The sequence below is a fragment of the Rhamphochromis longiceps genome, linkage group LG22 (genome assembly GCF_057381845.1).
Source record: "Rhamphochromis longiceps isolate RC_006_pf linkage group LG22, R_longiceps_female_GT1.1, whole genome shotgun sequence".
Classification (NCBI taxonomy): Eukaryota; Metazoa; Chordata; class Actinopteri; order Cichliformes; family Cichlidae; genus Rhamphochromis; species Rhamphochromis longiceps.
Window position 1 is genome coordinate 37,526,181 of NC_140577.1, and position 18,541 is coordinate 37,544,721.

Below are 18,541 nucleotides of genomic sequence, written 5' to 3' on the forward strand. Positions count from 1 at the left end.
GTTTGCTGTGCTGCGTTCTTCATCATTACTGAAATCTCAATCAGTCTGTCTTTCTGATTACAACACACCAATAATTGATCATTGATGAGTGTGCTCTGTGTGTATAGCTTTATAAACATGAGTTTTATATCCATATACATTGATGAGGGAATTATTATAAAAATTAGAAAATAAGTGTGTTAATAAGAAAAAGACAACGCAAACTAAGATCATACTTGGATTTCATTTTTTTTCTTCTAATTTTAATTAAATACATTTTCTGTCAGGCATCACAGTAGCAGATACCTTACCAGGATAATAAGCTGGACAAAGGAGAATTAAATGTATTTTTTTTTAAGTATTTTAGTATTTTCATTAAATACACTAAAGTCACTTCAGGGAAAAAATACAAAATGTCAAAGTATTTAAAAGGCCAGTGTTTTAAATAGAAATGACAAATATGTAGAAGAAGAAATATTGTGACCCTCAGTGATCCAGCACATTTGGATGCCCAGCTTGCAAAGCAGCTGGAGCTGTTTGAGAAACTGTTACAGAGAACACATGAAAATCAACAATGTTGCTCCATTTCACAGCTATGAGCTGCATGCAGTTTACAGACGTGGACATGACCCACAAGATTTACAAATGTGAGCAGTGATCTGTATGTACCTTTTGAGGACTCACACATGCACACAATCCACACACAACTGCAAAACAATCTGACGACATGTAGAACTATGTTATAAACATGTACATCCAAACCCTGAATAAAGACTGATCACTTACAGTTTATGAAGTTCACCATCACAAATCTGATTATTTCCTTTCAGAAGATTCTTGTGCTAAAAACATTTAGAAATACTTGTGACTTTTTCTTTCTTTGTTTTATGTATGACCAATTGCTTTCCCCTTAGTCAGGGGTGTCCAAACTCCGGCCCGTGGGCCGTCCAGTTTTAATTGGCCCGCAAGTAATTTTATAAATAGAATAGAATATGGCCGCACTTCAACTTTTGCTTGAGTGTATTGCACTTCTTAGTTTTAACTCCAGGGGGAGGTGGCAGTTGCTCCACCAAAAAGGACAATCACAGAAGAAATTTACCCCAAGTTACTAAACATGGCAGAACAAACGAAGCGAAAGGTAGAAAGTGAGTGCAGAAAATTTCAGACACGGTGGGAGAGTGAATATTTCTTCAAAAGAATTCAAGGGGACGTGTGTCTGTTGGATCTGCACTGAAACTGTGGCAGTTATGAAAGAGGATAATGTACGACGTCATTATGAAACCAAACATCAGGCCTGTGCATCCTGCACTGGTGCTGAGCCAGAGCAGAAAGTAAAGCAAATGGTAGCTCTCCTGCAGGGTCAGCAACAGTATTTATTTGGTGCTCAAAAGGTCCAGGAAAAGGCTCCGATAGCCAGCTATGAGGTCGCCCAACTCATCACAAGACATGGCGAGCCTTTTTCAGATGGAGACCTCATAAAACACGGCCTCGTTAAAGTCACTGAAATAATGTGGAAAAAGGGCAGGACTTCAACAACGTCAGCGTGTCCAGAAATCCAGTCGTGCGACACATTGAAGACTCGTCAGCCAACATTAAACTGCAACTGTCTGATAAAGCTGTGCTTTTGATGTTTACTCCATCGCATGCGATGAGAGCACCGACGCCACAGCTGATCATTTTTTGCGGGGAGTGGACGAGAGCACGAGCGCTTTAGGTGAGTAAAAATATATCCCACAGTACCCGTGTGTTAATAAGCATGCATTTGCAGGTACACATCCGCGAACACATCGGACTACAAACATGCACATTACCAACTCCGGAAGACGATCAAAGCAGCCAAACGTGAGTACAGGGACAGGGTGGAGCAACAGTTTGACAACCCTCGGAGTATGTGGCAGGGACTAAACACGATCGCAGACTTTAGAGGGAAACCCAGCACACCGCAGACCACGGCCTCTCTGTGTGAGGATCTAAACGTATTCTACGCTAGGTTCGACACAGCGAACACCATGAGACCGGACAGTGTGCGCACTGACGTCATCCGCGGTGCGCACACTGTGTCTGAGGAGGATGTGCGGAAGTGCTTCAGGAAGGTGAACACGCGCAAAGCTACTGGTCCGGACGGGATTCCCGGCCGCGTCCTCAAGTCATGCGCGGCTCAGCTGGCTGGAGTGTTCACACACATCTTCAACCTTTCCCTCTCTCTGTCTGTAGTCCCAGCCTGCTTCAAAATGGCCACCATCGTCCCTGTACCCAAATCCTCCACCATCTCCTCATTGAACGACTGGCGACCTGTAGCCCTGACCCCCATCGTGAGCAAATGCTTCGAGAAGCTGGTCAGGGACTTCATCTGCTCTGCACTACCCGACTCACTGGACCCTCTACAGTTTGCATACCGCCACAACAGGTCCACTGATGATGCCATAGCCCTGACACTACATACTGCCCTGTCACACCTGGAGAAGAGAGACACGTATGTGAGAATGCTGTTTGTAGATTACAGCTCAGCATTCAATACCATCGTTCCCTCGAAGCTGGACAGGAAACTGCAGGATCTAGGACTGAGCAGCTCCCTCTGCAGCTGGATTCTTAACTTCCTGTCTGACAGACGCCAAGTGGTCAGACTGGGCAGCATCACCTCATCCCCCATCACACTGAACACTGGTGCTCCACAGGGGTGTGTACTGAGCCCTCTCCTGTACTCACTCTACACCTACGACTGCACAGCCACTAACAACTCCAACATCATTGTGAAGTTTGCGGACGACACTACAGTGGTGGGTCTTATCACCAACGGTGATGAGACGGCTTACAGGGAGGAGGTCAGCGCCCTGACCCACTGGTGTCAAGACAACCATCTCACCCTCAACGTCGCAAAGACAAAGGAGTTGATAGTGGACTTCCAGAGGTGCAGAGAAGTACACACCCCCATCACCATCAACGGCGCTGCTGTGGAGAGAGTGAGCAGCTTCCGGTTCCTTGGAGTACATCTGGCTGAGGATCTTAGTGGTCAGTACACATAAACAAAACAGTGAAGAAGGCGCAGCAGCACCTCTTCTTTCTCAGGAGACTGAAAAGATTCGGCATGAGCCCCCGCATCCTCAGGACCTTCTATCGCTGTGCCACTGAGAGCATCCTCACTGGATGCATCACCACCTGGTATGGCAACAGCACCGCCTACAACTGCAAAGCTCTCCAGCGAGTAGTGCGGTGCTCTGAACGGATAATTGGAGGTGAGCTTCCCTCCCTCCAAGACATCTACAGGAAGCGCTGCCTGAGGAAAGCGGAGAGGATCATCAAGGACTCCAGTCACCCCAGCCATAAACTGTTCAGACTGCTTCCATCAGGAAGGAGGTTCTGCAGCATCCGGTCCCGTACCAGCAGACTGAGAGACAGCTTCTTCCATCAGGCCATCAGACTGCTGAACACGTCATAGACACCTCAGCTTCACTACTGGAACTTGAACATTATGCACTACACACTGTACAGTAATGCCGCTGTTTTGCACATATTCAACTCTGTATATTTTTATATATTTTATTTTATTGTTTACTCTATTTAATTTGTAAAATATGTGTACACACACACACACACACACACACACACACGTAGAAAAACATTTAGTATAAAATATTTAGTACACACATCCAGAAATGCATATGCTATTATATATTGTACATATATTTATTAGTTTCAGATGTAGCCATTCTTGTATTCTGCTTGTTTACATTATTGTATTTTGCACAACTCTGTTGCTTGTAAAGCTCGCACACAAGAATTTCACTCACATGTGCTGTACCAATGTACCTGCACATGTGATGTGACAATAAAAGTGATTTGATTTGATTTGAAATATCAATAATGCAAATCAATTCTGTCACTACTCTGCTTTTGCGCACCACGCACACGCACACATAGTCAGCTGATCTCATCTGATGCAGATCTGCTACTTGATCAAGATCATGATCAAGTGACATTTGTCAGGATTTTTTGCACAAGTGACGATCAGCACCGCAGCTGGATGGCCCGATTTACATAATAATTTACTAAAATTATGCACTCCTGTTATTAAGTTCAGTCTGTTAATGTTGATAAAGGTTTCAAACGAATGTTAATAGGTGTGTTGCTGAGCCTAATAACTTAAATACACATCCTCAGAACAGCCTCAAATTTCTTCTTAGACAGAAGATTTACAGCACAGAGAAAAACAATAAAGATGGGACGGGTACATTTCAAGTTTGTTACACTAAACAAAAATATAAACGCAACACCTTTGTTACTGCTCCCATTCCCCATGGGATGGACGTAGAGACCTAAAATTCATTCCAGATACACAATATAACCATCCCTCCCAAACAGTGGTCACAAATCAGTCCAAATGTGTGGTAGTGGGCACATCTGCCATATTGAGATAATCCATCCCACCTCACAGGTGTGCCACATCAGGATGCTGATCTGACATCATGAGTAGTGCACAGGTGTACCTCAGACTGCCCACAACAAAAGGCGACCCTGGAATGTGCAGTTTTGTCTCACAGCAAAATGCCACAGATGCCACAAGCAATGAGGGAGCGTGCAACTGGCATGCTGACAGCAGGAATGTCAACCAGATCTGTCGCCGGTGCATTGAATGTTCATTTCTCAACCATAAGCCGTCTCCACAGGCGTTTCAGAGAATATGGCAGCACATCCAACCGGCCTCACAACCGCAGACCTCGTGTAACCACACCAGCCCAGGACCTCCACATCCAGCAGGTTCACCTCCAAGATCGTCTGAGACCAGCCACCCAGACAGCTGCTGGAACAATTGGTTTGCACAACCAAACAATTTCTGCACAAACTGTCAGAAACCGTCTCAGGGACGCTCAACTGCATGCCCGTCGTCCTCATCGGGGTCTTGACCTGACTCCAGCTCGTCGCCGTAACAGACTTGTGTGGGCAAATGCTCACATTCGATGGCGTCTGGCACGTTGGAGAGGTGTGCGCTTCACGGATGAATCATGGTTCACATTGTTCAGGGCAGATGGCAGCTGAGAATGTCCCAGTTCTTGCATGGCCAGCATACTCACCGGACATGTCACCCATTGAGCATGTTCGGGATGTGCTTGACCGGTGTATACGACAGCGTGTACCAGTTCCCACGAATATCCAACAACATCGCACAGCCATTGAAGTGGAGTGGACCAACATTCCACAGGCCACAATTGACAATCTGATAGACTCCATGCGACGATGTGTTGCACTGCATGAGGCAAATGGTGGTCACACCAGATACTGACCGGTTCTGGGTCCCCAGACCTCCAATAGCGCAAAAAACTGCACATTGTCCCCCTCTCTCGGCCAACGCGGATGCAGCCTGTGACTCTCTCCACTCTGTGGTCAGCAGACTGCAAACACAATCTCCGAGAGCCCTTCTCATAATATCAGGGGACTTCAATCATGCCTCATTGGACTCCACACTGCCCACCTTCACCCAGTATGTGACCTGCCCAACCAGAGACAATAAAACACTGGACTTACTGTATGCCAATGCAGAAGAGGCATACAGTTCATCACCTTTCCCTCCCCTGGGCAGATCTGACCACAACCTGGTGCACCTTGTCCCTGTGTATGAGCCCTTAGTGCGCAGGGAGCCACCAGCCACCCGCACAGTGCAGAGATGGTTGGAGGAGAGCGAGGAGGCTCGTAAGGATTGTTTTGAGTCGACTGTGTGGGAGGTGATCTGTGACGACCACGGAGAGGACATCGACAGCCTTACTACATGCATTACTGACTATATTAATTTCTGTGTGGATAACACCGTACCTACCAGGACTGTACGGTGTTTCTCCAACAACAAACCTTGGATTACCCCAGAAATTAAAGCTGTCCTCAAGCAGAAGAGGAGGGCCTTCAAATCCAAAGACAAGGAGGAGTTGAAAAGGGTGCAGAGAGAGCTGAGGGGACTGATAAGGAATGGGAAGGACAGCTACAGGCAAAAGATGGAGAACCAGCTTCAGCAAAACAACGTTGGTGAAGTCTGGAGAGGCCTCAGAACCATCTCAGGCCACAAACATCAGAACTCTGCCTGGGAGGGATGTGAGGTGGGCAAATGAACTGAATCATTTCTTCAACAGATTTGATTCAGCCATGAGACAGTCTCCAACATCAGACTCACCCACCCCTACTGCTGCTGTTCCACCTCTGACACCTCAGACACTTCACACCTCCTCTACTCACCCTGCTCACTCCTCCCCACCCCCAACAACAGCATCCAATACACACTCAACACAAGGCTCCAGCCTGTCTCTCTCAACCACCCAGGTTAGGAGGGAACTGAGGAGGATTAAAGCCAAGAAGGCAGCGGGCCAAGAAGGCAGCGGGCCAAGAAGGCAGCGGGCCCAGATGGCATCGGCTCGAGGGACGTCAGGTCCTGCGCGGACCAACTGTGTGGGGTGATGGAACACCTCTTCAACCTGAGCCTGAGGCTGGGAAGAGTCCCACAGCTCTGGAAAACCTCCTGTGTTGTACCAGTGCCAAAGACTTCACGCCCCAAGGACCTCAACAGCTACAGGCCGGTGGCTCTGACATCCCACCTGATGAAGACCCTGGAGCGGCTGGTCCTGGCTCAGCTTCGGTGCCTGGTGAGCTCATCACTGGACCCACTTCAGTTTGCCTACCAGCCTGGCATTGGAGCGGATGATGCCGTCATTCACCTCCTACATTGTTCCCTCGCTCACCTGGAGACTGCTGGGAGCACTGTGAGAATCATGTTCTTTGATTTCTCCAGTGCCTTCAACACTATTCTTCCCTCGGTTCTGAAGGACAAGCTGGAGAACTCTGGAGTGGACCACCACCTCACTACCTGGATTCTGGACTACCTCACCGACCGACCACAGTATGTGAGGACTCAGGGCTGTGTGTCAGACAGGGTCGTCTGCAGTACGGGGGCCCCACAGGGAACGGTTCTGGCTCCGTTCCTCTTCACCATCTACACTGCAGACTTCTCCCACAACTCCACCCAGTGCTTCCTGCAGAAGTTCTCTGATGACTCTGCAATAGTCGGCCTCATCACTGATGGGGACGACAAGGAGCACAGAGGACTGACTCAAGACTTTGTGGACTGGTGCCAGCTGAACTACCTCCAGATCAACGCCAGTAAAACCAAGGAGCTGGTGGTAGACTTCCGCAGGCACAAGCATTCTCCACTGCAACCACTGAACATCCAAGGTATGGACATTGAAGCTTGGGGACATTGAGATGGGAGTCTGCAGCCAATCACCTTCTCAGCAGAGCGCACAACACGCTGCAGTCTCTGTTTGTCCCTGATAGTGGCTCCAGCGTACCACACAGTGATGGAGGAGGTGAGGATGGACTCGATGATTGCAGTGTAGAATTGCATCATCGTCCGTGTTGGCAGGTTGAATTTCTTCAGCTGCCTCAGGAAGTACATCCTCTGCTGGGCTTTCTTAATGACAGAGGTGATGGTGGGCTCCCACTTCAGGTCCTGGGTGATGGTGGTACCCAGGAAGCGGAATGAGTCCACAGAGGTGATGGGGGTGTCAGTCAGGATGATGGGGGGGAGTGGGGCTGTGTGCTTCCTGAAGTCCACAATAATCTCCACTGTCTTCTGGGCATTCAGCACCAGGTTGTTGTGGCTGCACCAGGACACCAGACGTTCAACCTCCCTCCTGTAGGCAGACTCATCCCCGTCCGAGATGAGTCCAATAACGGTGGTGTCATCTGCAAACTTGATTAGCTTGACAGACTGGTGGGTGGAGGTGCAGCAGTTGGTGTACAGGGAGAAGAGCAGAGGAGAAAGAACACAGCCCTGAGGGGAGCCGGTGCTGATGGTCCGGGAGTCCGAGACATTCTTTCCCAGCCTCACATGCTGCTTCCTGTCCGTCAGGAAGTCAGTGATCCACCGGCAGATGGGATCAGGCACATTCATCTGGGAAAGCTTGCCTCGGAGATGGTCTGGAAGGATGGTGTTGAAGGCAGAGCTGAAGTCCACAAACAGGATCCTGGCGTAGGTTCCTGGCGAGTCCAGATGCTGCAGGATGAAGTGTAGGGCCATGTTGATGGCGTCATCTACAGACCTGTTGGCTCTATATGCAAACTGCAGGGGGTCCAGGAGGGGGGCCGTGAGGGTCTTGAGATAGGAGAGAACCAGGCACTCAAATGACTTCATGACCACAGATGTCAGAGCCACGGGTCTGTAGTCATTTAGCCCAGTGATCCTAGGTTTCTTGGGGACAGGGATTATGGTAGAGGACTTGAAGCAGGCAGGCACATGACATGCCTGCAGTGAGGAGTTGAAAATGCCAGAAAACACTGGGGCCAGCTCGTTTGCACAGTGTCTGAGGGTGGCAGGAGACACACTGTCTGGGCCGGGAGCTTTTCGAGCATTCAGACTCTTAAACTGCTTCCTCACACCTGCTTCATGAATATGAAGAGTTGTGGTGGGAGGAGGTGGTGTGAAATCCTCTTTTGTGTGGGGTGATGAGGGGGGTGTTGTAGGTGAAGTGTTTGAAGGTGGTGTTGGCTCTATGGAGGGGGGAGAGGTGGGGGAATGAGTGTCCAAAGTGTCTCTATTGTTGGGGCCGTTGGAGGTGTGAAGGCTGCCTGATGGCTCGTCAAAACGGCAGTAAAAGTCGTTGAGGGTGTTGGCCAAGAGCAAGTCATCAGTGGAGTGGGGGGTTTTAGGCTTGTAGTTGGTGATATTCCTAAAACCTTTCCACACAGAGGCCGAGTCATTCTCTGAGATCTGCTGCTGCATCTTCTCAGAGTGCTGATGTTTAGCAATGTCCACTTCTTTAGTGAACCTGTGCTTGGCCTCTTTGTAGCAGTCCCTGTCTCCGCTTCTGAACGCCTTTCTCTTTTCCAGCCACAGCTTTTTGAGTTTAGGAGTAAACCAGGGTTTGTCATTGTTATAACTCACCCTGGTGCGTGATGGCACAATGCTGTCCTCACAGAAGTGGATATAGGAGGTGACAGTGTCCGTAAACTCGTCCAAGCTGTTAGAAGCAGCCTTCATTGTGTCCCAGTCTGTAGACTCCAAACACGTGCGAAGCTCCTCCACAGCCTCGTTGCTCCACAGTTTTTTGGTCCTCACGACAGGTTTGGAGAGCTTCAGCCTCTGTCTGTACGCGGGGATCAGGTGGATCATGACGTGGTCAGAAAGTCCGAGTGAAGCGCGGGGCACCGCACGATAGGCCCCGCTGATCGTGCTGTAACAGTGGTCTAATGTCCTCTCCTCTCTGGTCGGGCATTTAATATACTGCTTGTATTTGGGAAGCTCATGGCTCAGATTGGCTTTGTTAAAGTCCCCAAGAGCAATGATGAGAGAGTCCGGGAATGTCCGCTCCATGTGCAGTATCTGCTCCGTGAGTGCGCACTGAGCTGCCTGCGCATCCGCATCTGGCGGGATGTAAACAGCGGCCAGGATGAATGAAGCAAACTCCCGCGGAGAGTAAAACGGTTTGCAGTGAATAAAATCATCCCTGTTGGACGACATCTCCCACCCCATGCAGCAGACTGTGACAGCACTGAGCAGCTCCTTCAGTGGGAGACTGCGGCACCCACGGTGTGGGATGGAGAGATTTCACAGGTCTTTCCTCCCCACTGCTGTCAGACTCCACAATAAAGACTTTAACTGATCAAACACACACATCCACACATGTGCAATAAGACTAATGTGCAATAATCTTTTCTGGCATCGTTGTATTTTTACTCAGTTGTATATAGCATTCGTATTCTATTTTTATCTTATTGTATAGTTTATTCTATTTTATTCTACTGTATATAGTTGTCACGGTCCTGGGTCCCCTGACCCAGCGTTTTTAGTTCCTTGTGATGTTTGTATTATTGTACTTGTGTGAGTTATTCTATGGTTTCTAGTTTCGATCCCTTGCCCTTCATGTTTCTCTGTGTCCCGTCTGTTCTGTGTAGTCTGTGTCTGCATGTTTGAGTTCCCCTCTGTGTCTCTCGGTTCTTAGAGTCCTCTGCCTTATGGTTTATGTCTCTGTGTTTCTTAGTTGCTGTCTCCACTGTGTCAAGTTCGCGTCTCTGTGTGATACTTCCTGTTTTACTTTGATGGTCCGTGTCTTATGTGAATGTGTCCTGCTTTGCTTGTCTCGTCAGTCCTGATTTCTCCCAGCTGTGCTCTCCTTCTTTGTCTCATTCCCCTCGTTACTTCCCAGTGTATTTAAACCCTGTGTTTCTCTGAGTCAGTGTCGCGTCGTCCCTCATGCTGTGTGGATCTCCCTTTGTCTCTCTGTGGGTTTAGTTTGCTTTGTATGACTTTCTCCTGCCAGCAAATAAAGCTGAGTTCTTTGTGTTTAAACCTCGTGCCTGAGTGCCTGCATTTTGGGTCCAACTCCTGCCTGCCGCACAGCGATTCATGACAATAGTATTTTATTTTATTCTATTCTGTACAGTTGTGTACTGTATTTATTCTTATTGTATTCTAATTTTTGCTTCATAACTTTGCACTGTCCACTTCCTGCTGTGACAAAACAAATTTCCCACGTGTGGGACTAATCAAGGTTATCTTATCTTATCTTATCTTATTGCACCAAGCCTGGTAGTGACTCGAGCTCAGCGAGTGAAAAGAAAGTGTTCGATAGCGGAGGGAGGCTAATCGTGTCTGTTTTGCCTTTTCCCAGGACGCGAACGAGACGGTGAGACGGAAGGGGAGACTTCACTGATTCACGGGAGTTTTGTGGACACACGAGGGGAGACGGGGAGAGGAGCACTGAAGGGACTTGCACTGTGGATAACTGTGGATTGGCTTCACTGTAAATAAAGACACCGTTCAACTTTAACGAGAGGTCCGCGTCTGGGTTCACTAACTCACCACCCTTAACAGGAAAACGTAAATAAAACTAGAATACAATGATTTGCAAATCCTTTTCAACCTATATTCAATTGAATACACTACAAATACAAGATATAGGACATGACATTCATGATTTCAAAAGAGAATTTGCAATATGGACTTGTCAGGATGCTCCTTTTATACTCAATCATGATCATGTTTCCAATTAATCTGTTCACCTGTGGAATGTTCAAAACAGGTGTTTTTTGAACATTCCTTAACTTTCTCAGTCTTTTGCTTAAAACAAGATCTAGAGTGTGATTAAAGTGGTGGGTGGGTTCTTTTACATTTTAAGAGAAGCCAATTGAGTCTAATAACAGATTAAATGCTGTGTTGAGGCTGTCATTTTTAGCATCTACATGGATGTTAAAATCACCCACAATAATTATTTTATCTGAGCTCAGAACTAAATCAGATAAGAAGTCTGAGAAATCAGACAGAAACTCTGTAAGGCCCAGGTGGACGATAGATGATAACAAGTAAGACTGGTTTCTGAGTTTCACAGCTGGGGTGGACGAGGCTAAGCATCAGGCTTATCCATCCAACCATCCATCCATCAGTCTATCTTCCTCCACTTATCCAGGGCCGGGTCAAGTGGGCAGCAGCCTAAGCAGAGAAGCAAAGACCTCCCTCTCCCCATCCACCTCTTCTTGCTGATCAGGTGAGTGGGACTTTTCATTACATTTTTTCACTTTCTCTGGAGTTGCAGACAGTACCTAAGATATGGAAACATGCTGTCATCGTTCCAGCTGCTAACGGCAGTTCCCCTAAGGTACTGAATGATTTTAGGCCAGTGGCTCTGACTTTTTTAGTGATGAAATCCTTTAATGAGATATTTATTAAGGAGATTTTAATGCAGGTTAAACATCACCTTGACCCCTTCCTGTTTGCATGTAGGACAGGACGAGGTGTGGAGGATGCTGTTGTCACACTCCTTTTTCTTGTATAAGCATTTTAAGGGCCCTAACACTCATGGAAGATTATTATTTGTTGACTTTTCTTCTGCATTCAACACAATTCAGTCCTCCTTACTTGCTGATAGGTGTTATAATCACTTTAAGCTTGTTACTAGTCTGATCAGTTGGGTGCTAGACTTTGTGACTAATAGGTCACAATGCGTGACGTTGAACAGTCTTTTTTCTTATGTGCGCTACTCTTCAAGTGGATTTCCCCAGGGTTGCTGTCTCTCTGCTGTCTCTGTCTCTATTGTATATAGTATTTTATTCTATTTTGTATACTATGCTATTCTGTTTTATCTTATTCTTTTCTATTGTTTGTTTTCTACATTTTTTTACTGCTCTTAACTTGTACTTTCAGGGAAGTATTGTCTTATGTAATATCTAATCTGAAATGTTTTCCTTGTTTTACAGACGTTTTATTGAATCTGTTAAGTCTTTCTGTATTGCTGCTTGGTTTGGTAACATGACTCTGAAGAAAAAGAATCGGTTGGGACTTTTGCTAAAAACTGCCAGCAAAATCTCAAGGCATTAGCAAGATGGGCTTTTGGCCATTTATAACCAGCATGTGCTGAGGAAGGCTCATTTTATTGTTAATTGTTAAAGTACTGAATAGAACTGAGAGTGCAGCTGCTCGCCAGGAGACTGGTTCCAGAACCCAACTATATCTAGCCGGTAACTCTCAACTTCACGCACTAACTCTGGCTCCGTCCCCACCAGAGAGGAGACTTTCTACGTCCAATTGCTAAGTCTTGGTAGCTGGGGATCGGTCCACCAGGCCCACCACTACTGGCCGCCAACTGACACACATTACAGATAACCCCTACGGCGCCTCCTGTGAGTGGTGGGCCTATCAGGCTTTCAAATGAATTAAAACTGTCTTTGTCTTTGGTTGATTGGCTGCTGCAATTCCCTCGGCAATTACGCAGTGATGTACTAACAGAGACTTGGAGGAGAGAGACCTAATATTTAATAATCCACATTTCACTGTTTTACTCTTTGGTTCAGATGTGGATACTGTATTGTTCTTTCTTTGTGATTGTTTATGTTTAAGTTGTTTGTTGCTGGTTTTTAGTTTGTTTTTTGTCTTTTTGGAAGCTGACACAGTCTCTATGGAGATGTTTTTTGGGGGGGTAGCAGGAGGAGAGAAGCTGCAGAGAGGCGTGTAAGACTGCAACTCTGCTTCCTGGTCCCAACTCTGGATAGTCATATTTTGGGGGGTTTAATAAATTTGTCCATATTTCTAGAAATGAGAGCTGCTCCATCCAAAGTGGGATGGATGCCGTCTCTCCTAACAAGACCAGGTTTCCTCCAGAAGGTTTGCCAATTATCTATGAAGCCCACATCGTTTCTGGGACACCACTCAGACAGCCAGCAATTTAAGGAGAACATGCGGCTAAACATGTCACTCCTGGCTTTTCTCTTTCTCTGCTATTGCTCTTCATGTAGTTAGCCTTTACTTGGCAGTTTCTAAGGTCTCAGAGGTTCCAGGTAGTGGCAGCTTGTTGTGCTTCTTAGGGACCCTCCCTTTCTAAATCCCACCTTTCTGTAGCTTAGACAGTTGGCTAACTTCCCTCCAAGCTATCCTGATCTTGGCCTCTGTTCTCCTTCTCCATAGTGGGTACTTCTCCCTGTGCCTGTTAGTCTTATAGCCAAGCATCTCTTGGATCAGTGCTGCCATGGTGTAGATCAGCTGGTTTGTTTCAGTGATGGTTGTAGTAGGGTTCTTCTGTAACGCTATATTCACATATTCTAGTAGACCTTTAGAGGGTACTTTTTATAGTCTTGGTAATCAGCCACAGAGAAACCAGGTTTCAAGCTTAGCCATGAGCTCTATTTCAGGTCAGCTGCTCTCACATTCAACGCCTTCGGTGCACCAGTTGTTCTTGGAGGTGGATACCCAATGAAGGAGGGTGGGGATGATGAAATCTCTCCTCTGACCGGACATGCTGGCTCCCCTTTGCATTTCGGTTGTACCTCATCAGTCTCTTGTTGTGATAGTGGTTCGTTCTTCCGAATGTTGGAAGACTGAGTTACCAGTTGTTTCACTGTCAGTCTAGAGGTATTGAAGATTCCAAAGGTCCAACATCCTCTTCATCTAACTCCTTCTGCTGAGGTTACTTGCGTACAGTTCAGAGAACAGTTCCCTGTTCTCGTCTCTTGCCTACTTATGGCTTGTTGTTCCAGTAGCCCACTTCTTATTAGTGTCCTGGTTCCTCAACACTTTCCTAGTCGAAGCAATGCTCGAGCTGGTAAGGCTTCAGTTATGTATTTTTTTGCACATAGTACGAGAAAGGCTTGGGTGGCATGGGTCTCCTAGCCTGGGGACACTTGCTGGATCCACACCCTGCTCTGGATTCAAATCCCAACTAGTTTTCCCACTATGCTATCCAGGTGATATCAGCGTGGCTCAGATTGATTAAATGACTCTTCACTTTCCTCCTGTTTTTATGGTAAATATCATGGTCAGCAGTGACACGCGTTCATATTTCTGTTCCTCAAGATTAAAATGGAGCCTCTGCTCTTTATTAACCCAATGCCATGGTGCGTCTGGGCATCGGAGCTCCATTGATGATGACTCGTTTTTTCTAGTCATGCATGCACTTAACACAGCATTAACTAACTAGAGCTGAACCTGCTTGCGGCAATTGGCCTCTTGTCTCAGTGTGTTTTAATCCCTGTGTGTCTATGAAGTCTGTAGATTTTGGTTTCTTTATCATCTTCTTGACTTTTAAACTCTAGATTATGAAACAGGCCTAAATAAAGATTTGCTTTTTGCCTGCGAGTCTGTGTTTGAGTCTTCACCGGGTGTTTAACAAATGTGATCTGTTCAAACTGTTACAGAGAGCCTGTGAAAGTCAAAGATGTTTCTTCATTTCACAGCTGTGAGGTGCATGCAGTATTACAGACATGTACATGATCCACAGGCATTTTTACAAATGTGTACATTCAAACCTTCAAACACACAATTTATTAAAAACTACCATTATCGTACACGGACCACTGTTAGGAAAAAAGTATGATGTCACTGGTAGAACACATCACAGTTTGCAGATCTCTTACATGGTCAGCTGAGGTCCATTATTGAAATATGGAGGTCTTTCTTTGGACCAGTCACTCCTCAAAGACACACAGCTGGATACTGGAGACTGTGACCTCTGGCCTCTACAAACACAAACACATGACATTCATATATCAATCTATCCACATAAATTACTGATTAATCACTGGTTACAATTTTTCAGGTAACTCTAAAAACTACACAGAACAAACTAGATAATGTGATGGTTTCTGCCAGTGACAGTAATCTCAGATTAGATTACAAACAGCTGCAGAGCCGTTTACAGGAAAACAAGGAGCATATGATTTTGTGTCATTCTGTCTGCACATGTTAGTACAGAAAACACTATTTACACATTTAAAATGTCATCTCATATTTGACCTCTGACCTCTCCTTCAATTTCAATTCAATTCAGTTTCATTTATACAGCATTAAGTCACAACAACAGTTCCCTGAAGGCGCTTTATAGGCAGACCCTACAATAATAGATACAGAGAAAAACCCAGCAATCATATGACCCCCTGTGAGCAAGCATTTTGGTGACAGTGGGAAGGAAAAACTCCCTTTTAACAGGAAGAAACCTCCGGCAGAACCAGGCTCGGGGGGCATGTGAGAGGAGAAGGACAGGATAAAGGATAAAGACATGCTGTGGAAGAGAGGCAGAGATGAATAATAACTAATGATTAAACACAGAGAGGTGTGTGAACACGGAGAGGGAAGAAGAGATCAAGAGGTCACAGATTGATCTGGAGGTCAACCTGATAATAATACTATAGAGCTGTTTAAAACTCTGTTCCTTACTGCCAACATACAGACCTGTACGGATATACAGGGATTCTAATTACCACCTTACTCTGACCTCTGACCTCTTCCTCAAGGTCAAATCAGGTGCTGATGGTTCTGAGTTTGGGCATGTTTGGGTTTTGTATGTATGTTGTTGGATCATCATGTCTGCATCATGTCGTCTTCTTGTTATAGTGTTTTATTTACATCCCTGTGGTGATTCTGTGTTGTTAGCTCCCTGTTTGCTTAGCTGATAGGTTGGATTCCTGTTCCTGTCTTCTGTCTGTCTGTCAAGTTTACAAGTCTCAGTCTGGCTCTCAGTGTCAGTCATTTCCTGTGTTATTTTGACATTCTCTCTTCCTGTGTGCACTGTGTTCAGTTATACTTCCCCTGACTCATTAGTTTCAGCTCTGTTCCCAACCGTTCCCTCATCTGTCTGTGTCATGGAGCGGCTGTGTGCAGGCAGAGAAAGGACAGATACACAGAGGTGAAGACACAAGGGGAAATCTAATAACCAAAAAGCTAAACATAACAACCTAGGGACTATAGACTGTCACTGTTAATAGACTGTTCCTCCTCGTGATACTTTCTTTCTGATGGTTTGGTCCTGGCTGGTGTTTTCTTATTTTTGCACGTTCAGTAATAAAGCTATGTATGAGCTTTTTCCATCATGTTTCCTGAGCCTTGAATTTGGGTCCTTCTCTGCCACACATGCTGACATGATCATGAAGCCAGCAGACTCGATTCTCTTGGATTACAGGAAGGATTTCAACACAGTCAGAATAATAGTTTCCTTACATTGTTGGTGCAGCTTCATTACTGAAGACTGGAGGAAGTATTTCTTTGGACCAGTCACTCCTCACAGACACACAGCTGGATACTGGAGACTGTGACCTTTTACCTCTGCAAACACAAACATCAATTACTGATCTGTTCTATCTGACAGCCATATGATCAGCTGATCACTCTGTGATATTGTGGCTGCCTCATAACGCTGACAGGTCAGCCAATAATCAGCCAGTTTAACATCTGTTGGTCCTTTATCTGTCTGATGTGAATGAACTCAGTTTCTTCTCAGCTCTTCTCTCTTATTCTGCTGCATTGACTTCACTTAAGCTTCCCACATAGCAAAATTGAATCTGGCCCACACAATGTACTTATACATGGCCCACATACCGAAAGAATGAAGGCCCTTTGGCGGCCCAGATCTGGTTTGGCTGAGGTATTCCACACATTGGCCAGCACAAAGCCAGTTGCAGACACACTGGTGGTCAAGTGCTGGCCCGTGTGTGGAATACCTCAGACAAACCTAATGTCAGCCTAATGTGTACCTTAATCAAGCCATGTAATAACAATAAGTGCCAGAACATAATAGTGCAAAAGTAACATGATGAAACTCTGTTCAGACAGTGAATGGACTGATTCTTATATAGTGCTTTTCTACTCTAATGGATTACTCAAAGTGCTCTTTACAACATGCCACATTTGCCCAATCACACACTTTCTCTTAACTGAGTGCTTCCTAACTACATTCACACTCTTGACATGCAGACTGGAGGAGCCAGGGATCGAACCACTAAACATTCCGATCAGTAAGTGACCTGCTCTACCTCCTGAGGTACAGCCACCCAGTGGTAAACATGAGTAAACCGTTAGTAGGTTTTGGATAAAGTGCAAAGTCACAAACCTGTCAAACCTGCATTTGAAACGTTGGTTAACATAGCAGCATAGTACTGCAACATGGCATTTGCGTCTTCTAACTAGAAAATAGGAACATAAACAGTGCATCATTGCCAGACCTGGCCCACATCTGGTTGACATACACTCTGCCATAACACCGGTCAGTCAGAAGTGCCAGCTTGATGCCGGGCATCAAGCTGAGCCTAAAATCAAACAGTTTTAACCAATCACAGATCAATGATTCTCTCATGGTTATGTTTAAATGACTAATAAAGTTAGTAGTGTTCTTACATTATTGCTGCAGGTCCACGACGGTAATGTGGAGGTGTTTGTGTAACTCCGTTACTCCTCACAGACACACAGCTGTTTGCTTGAGACTGTGACCTCTGACCACTGCAAACACAAACACATGACATTCTTAACACATTAATTACTGATAAATTCTCTGGTTAAAATCTTTTAAGCAGCTGCAAACAGACAAACTAGATAATGTGATGGTTTCTGTCAGTAATATTCCTCACAAATTAGATTACTGCAGAGACGTTCACAAGACCTCTGACCTCTGCAAACACACATATGTTCTATTCATATCACTTCAACTAGTGATCATCATTTATCAAATTATCATGTACGCAATATAATCAGCTAATTAAGCTTCACTCTCAAATATTCTATTAGACTTTACATTTAATTTTTATAAATAAATAATTATATTTATGTTAGATAAATAATAAAAGCAGACATTAATTTATATATAAAATTCTCCGCTCGCCCCTGCAGGCGATCTATCCTTCAAGCTCTGATCCTCTACCAGAGGCCTGGGAGCTTGAAGGCCCTGTGCAGTATCTTAGCTCTTCCTAGGACTGCGCTCTTCTGGACAGAGATCTCTGATGTTGTTCCTGGGATCTGCTAGAGCCACTTGCTTAGCTTGGGAGTCACCGCACCCAGTGCTCCGATTGCCACTGGGACCACCGTTACCTTCACCCTCCACATCGTCTCGAGCTCTTCTGTGAGACCTTGGTACTTCTCCAGCTTGTTGTGGTCCTTCTTTCTGATGTTGCTGTCATTCTGTATCACTACATCTATCACTACGCCCGTCTTCTTCTGTTTTTCTACCACCACTATGTCCGGTTGGTGAGCCTGTCAGCCTGGCTACAGTGCTGAAGAGAAACCTGGGGTTGTTCTTATTTTCTTCAATCAGTGATGAATAGTAAGATGTTCTGG

The 18,541-nt window shown here is 45.8% G+C and overlaps 1 protein-coding gene across 1 annotated transcript in view; it reads right to left on the reverse strand.

Annotated features, from left to right (window-relative positions):
* The window catches only part of LOC146644493 (stonustoxin subunit alpha-like), a 231,698-nt gene that overhangs the window by 198,412 nt on the left and 14,745 nt on the right, over positions 1–18,541 (reverse strand). Inside the window, exons 4-6 of the mRNA XM_085396003.1 lie at positions 16,436–16,540; positions 14,866–14,958; positions 13,166–13,219 (exon numbers count right to left, since the gene is read on the reverse strand). Coding sequence (XP_085252129.1) covers positions 13,166–13,219; positions 14,866–14,958; positions 16,436–16,540 — 252 coding nt within the window. The remainder of the gene's footprint in view (positions 1–13,165; positions 13,220–14,865; positions 14,959–16,435; positions 16,541–18,541) is intronic.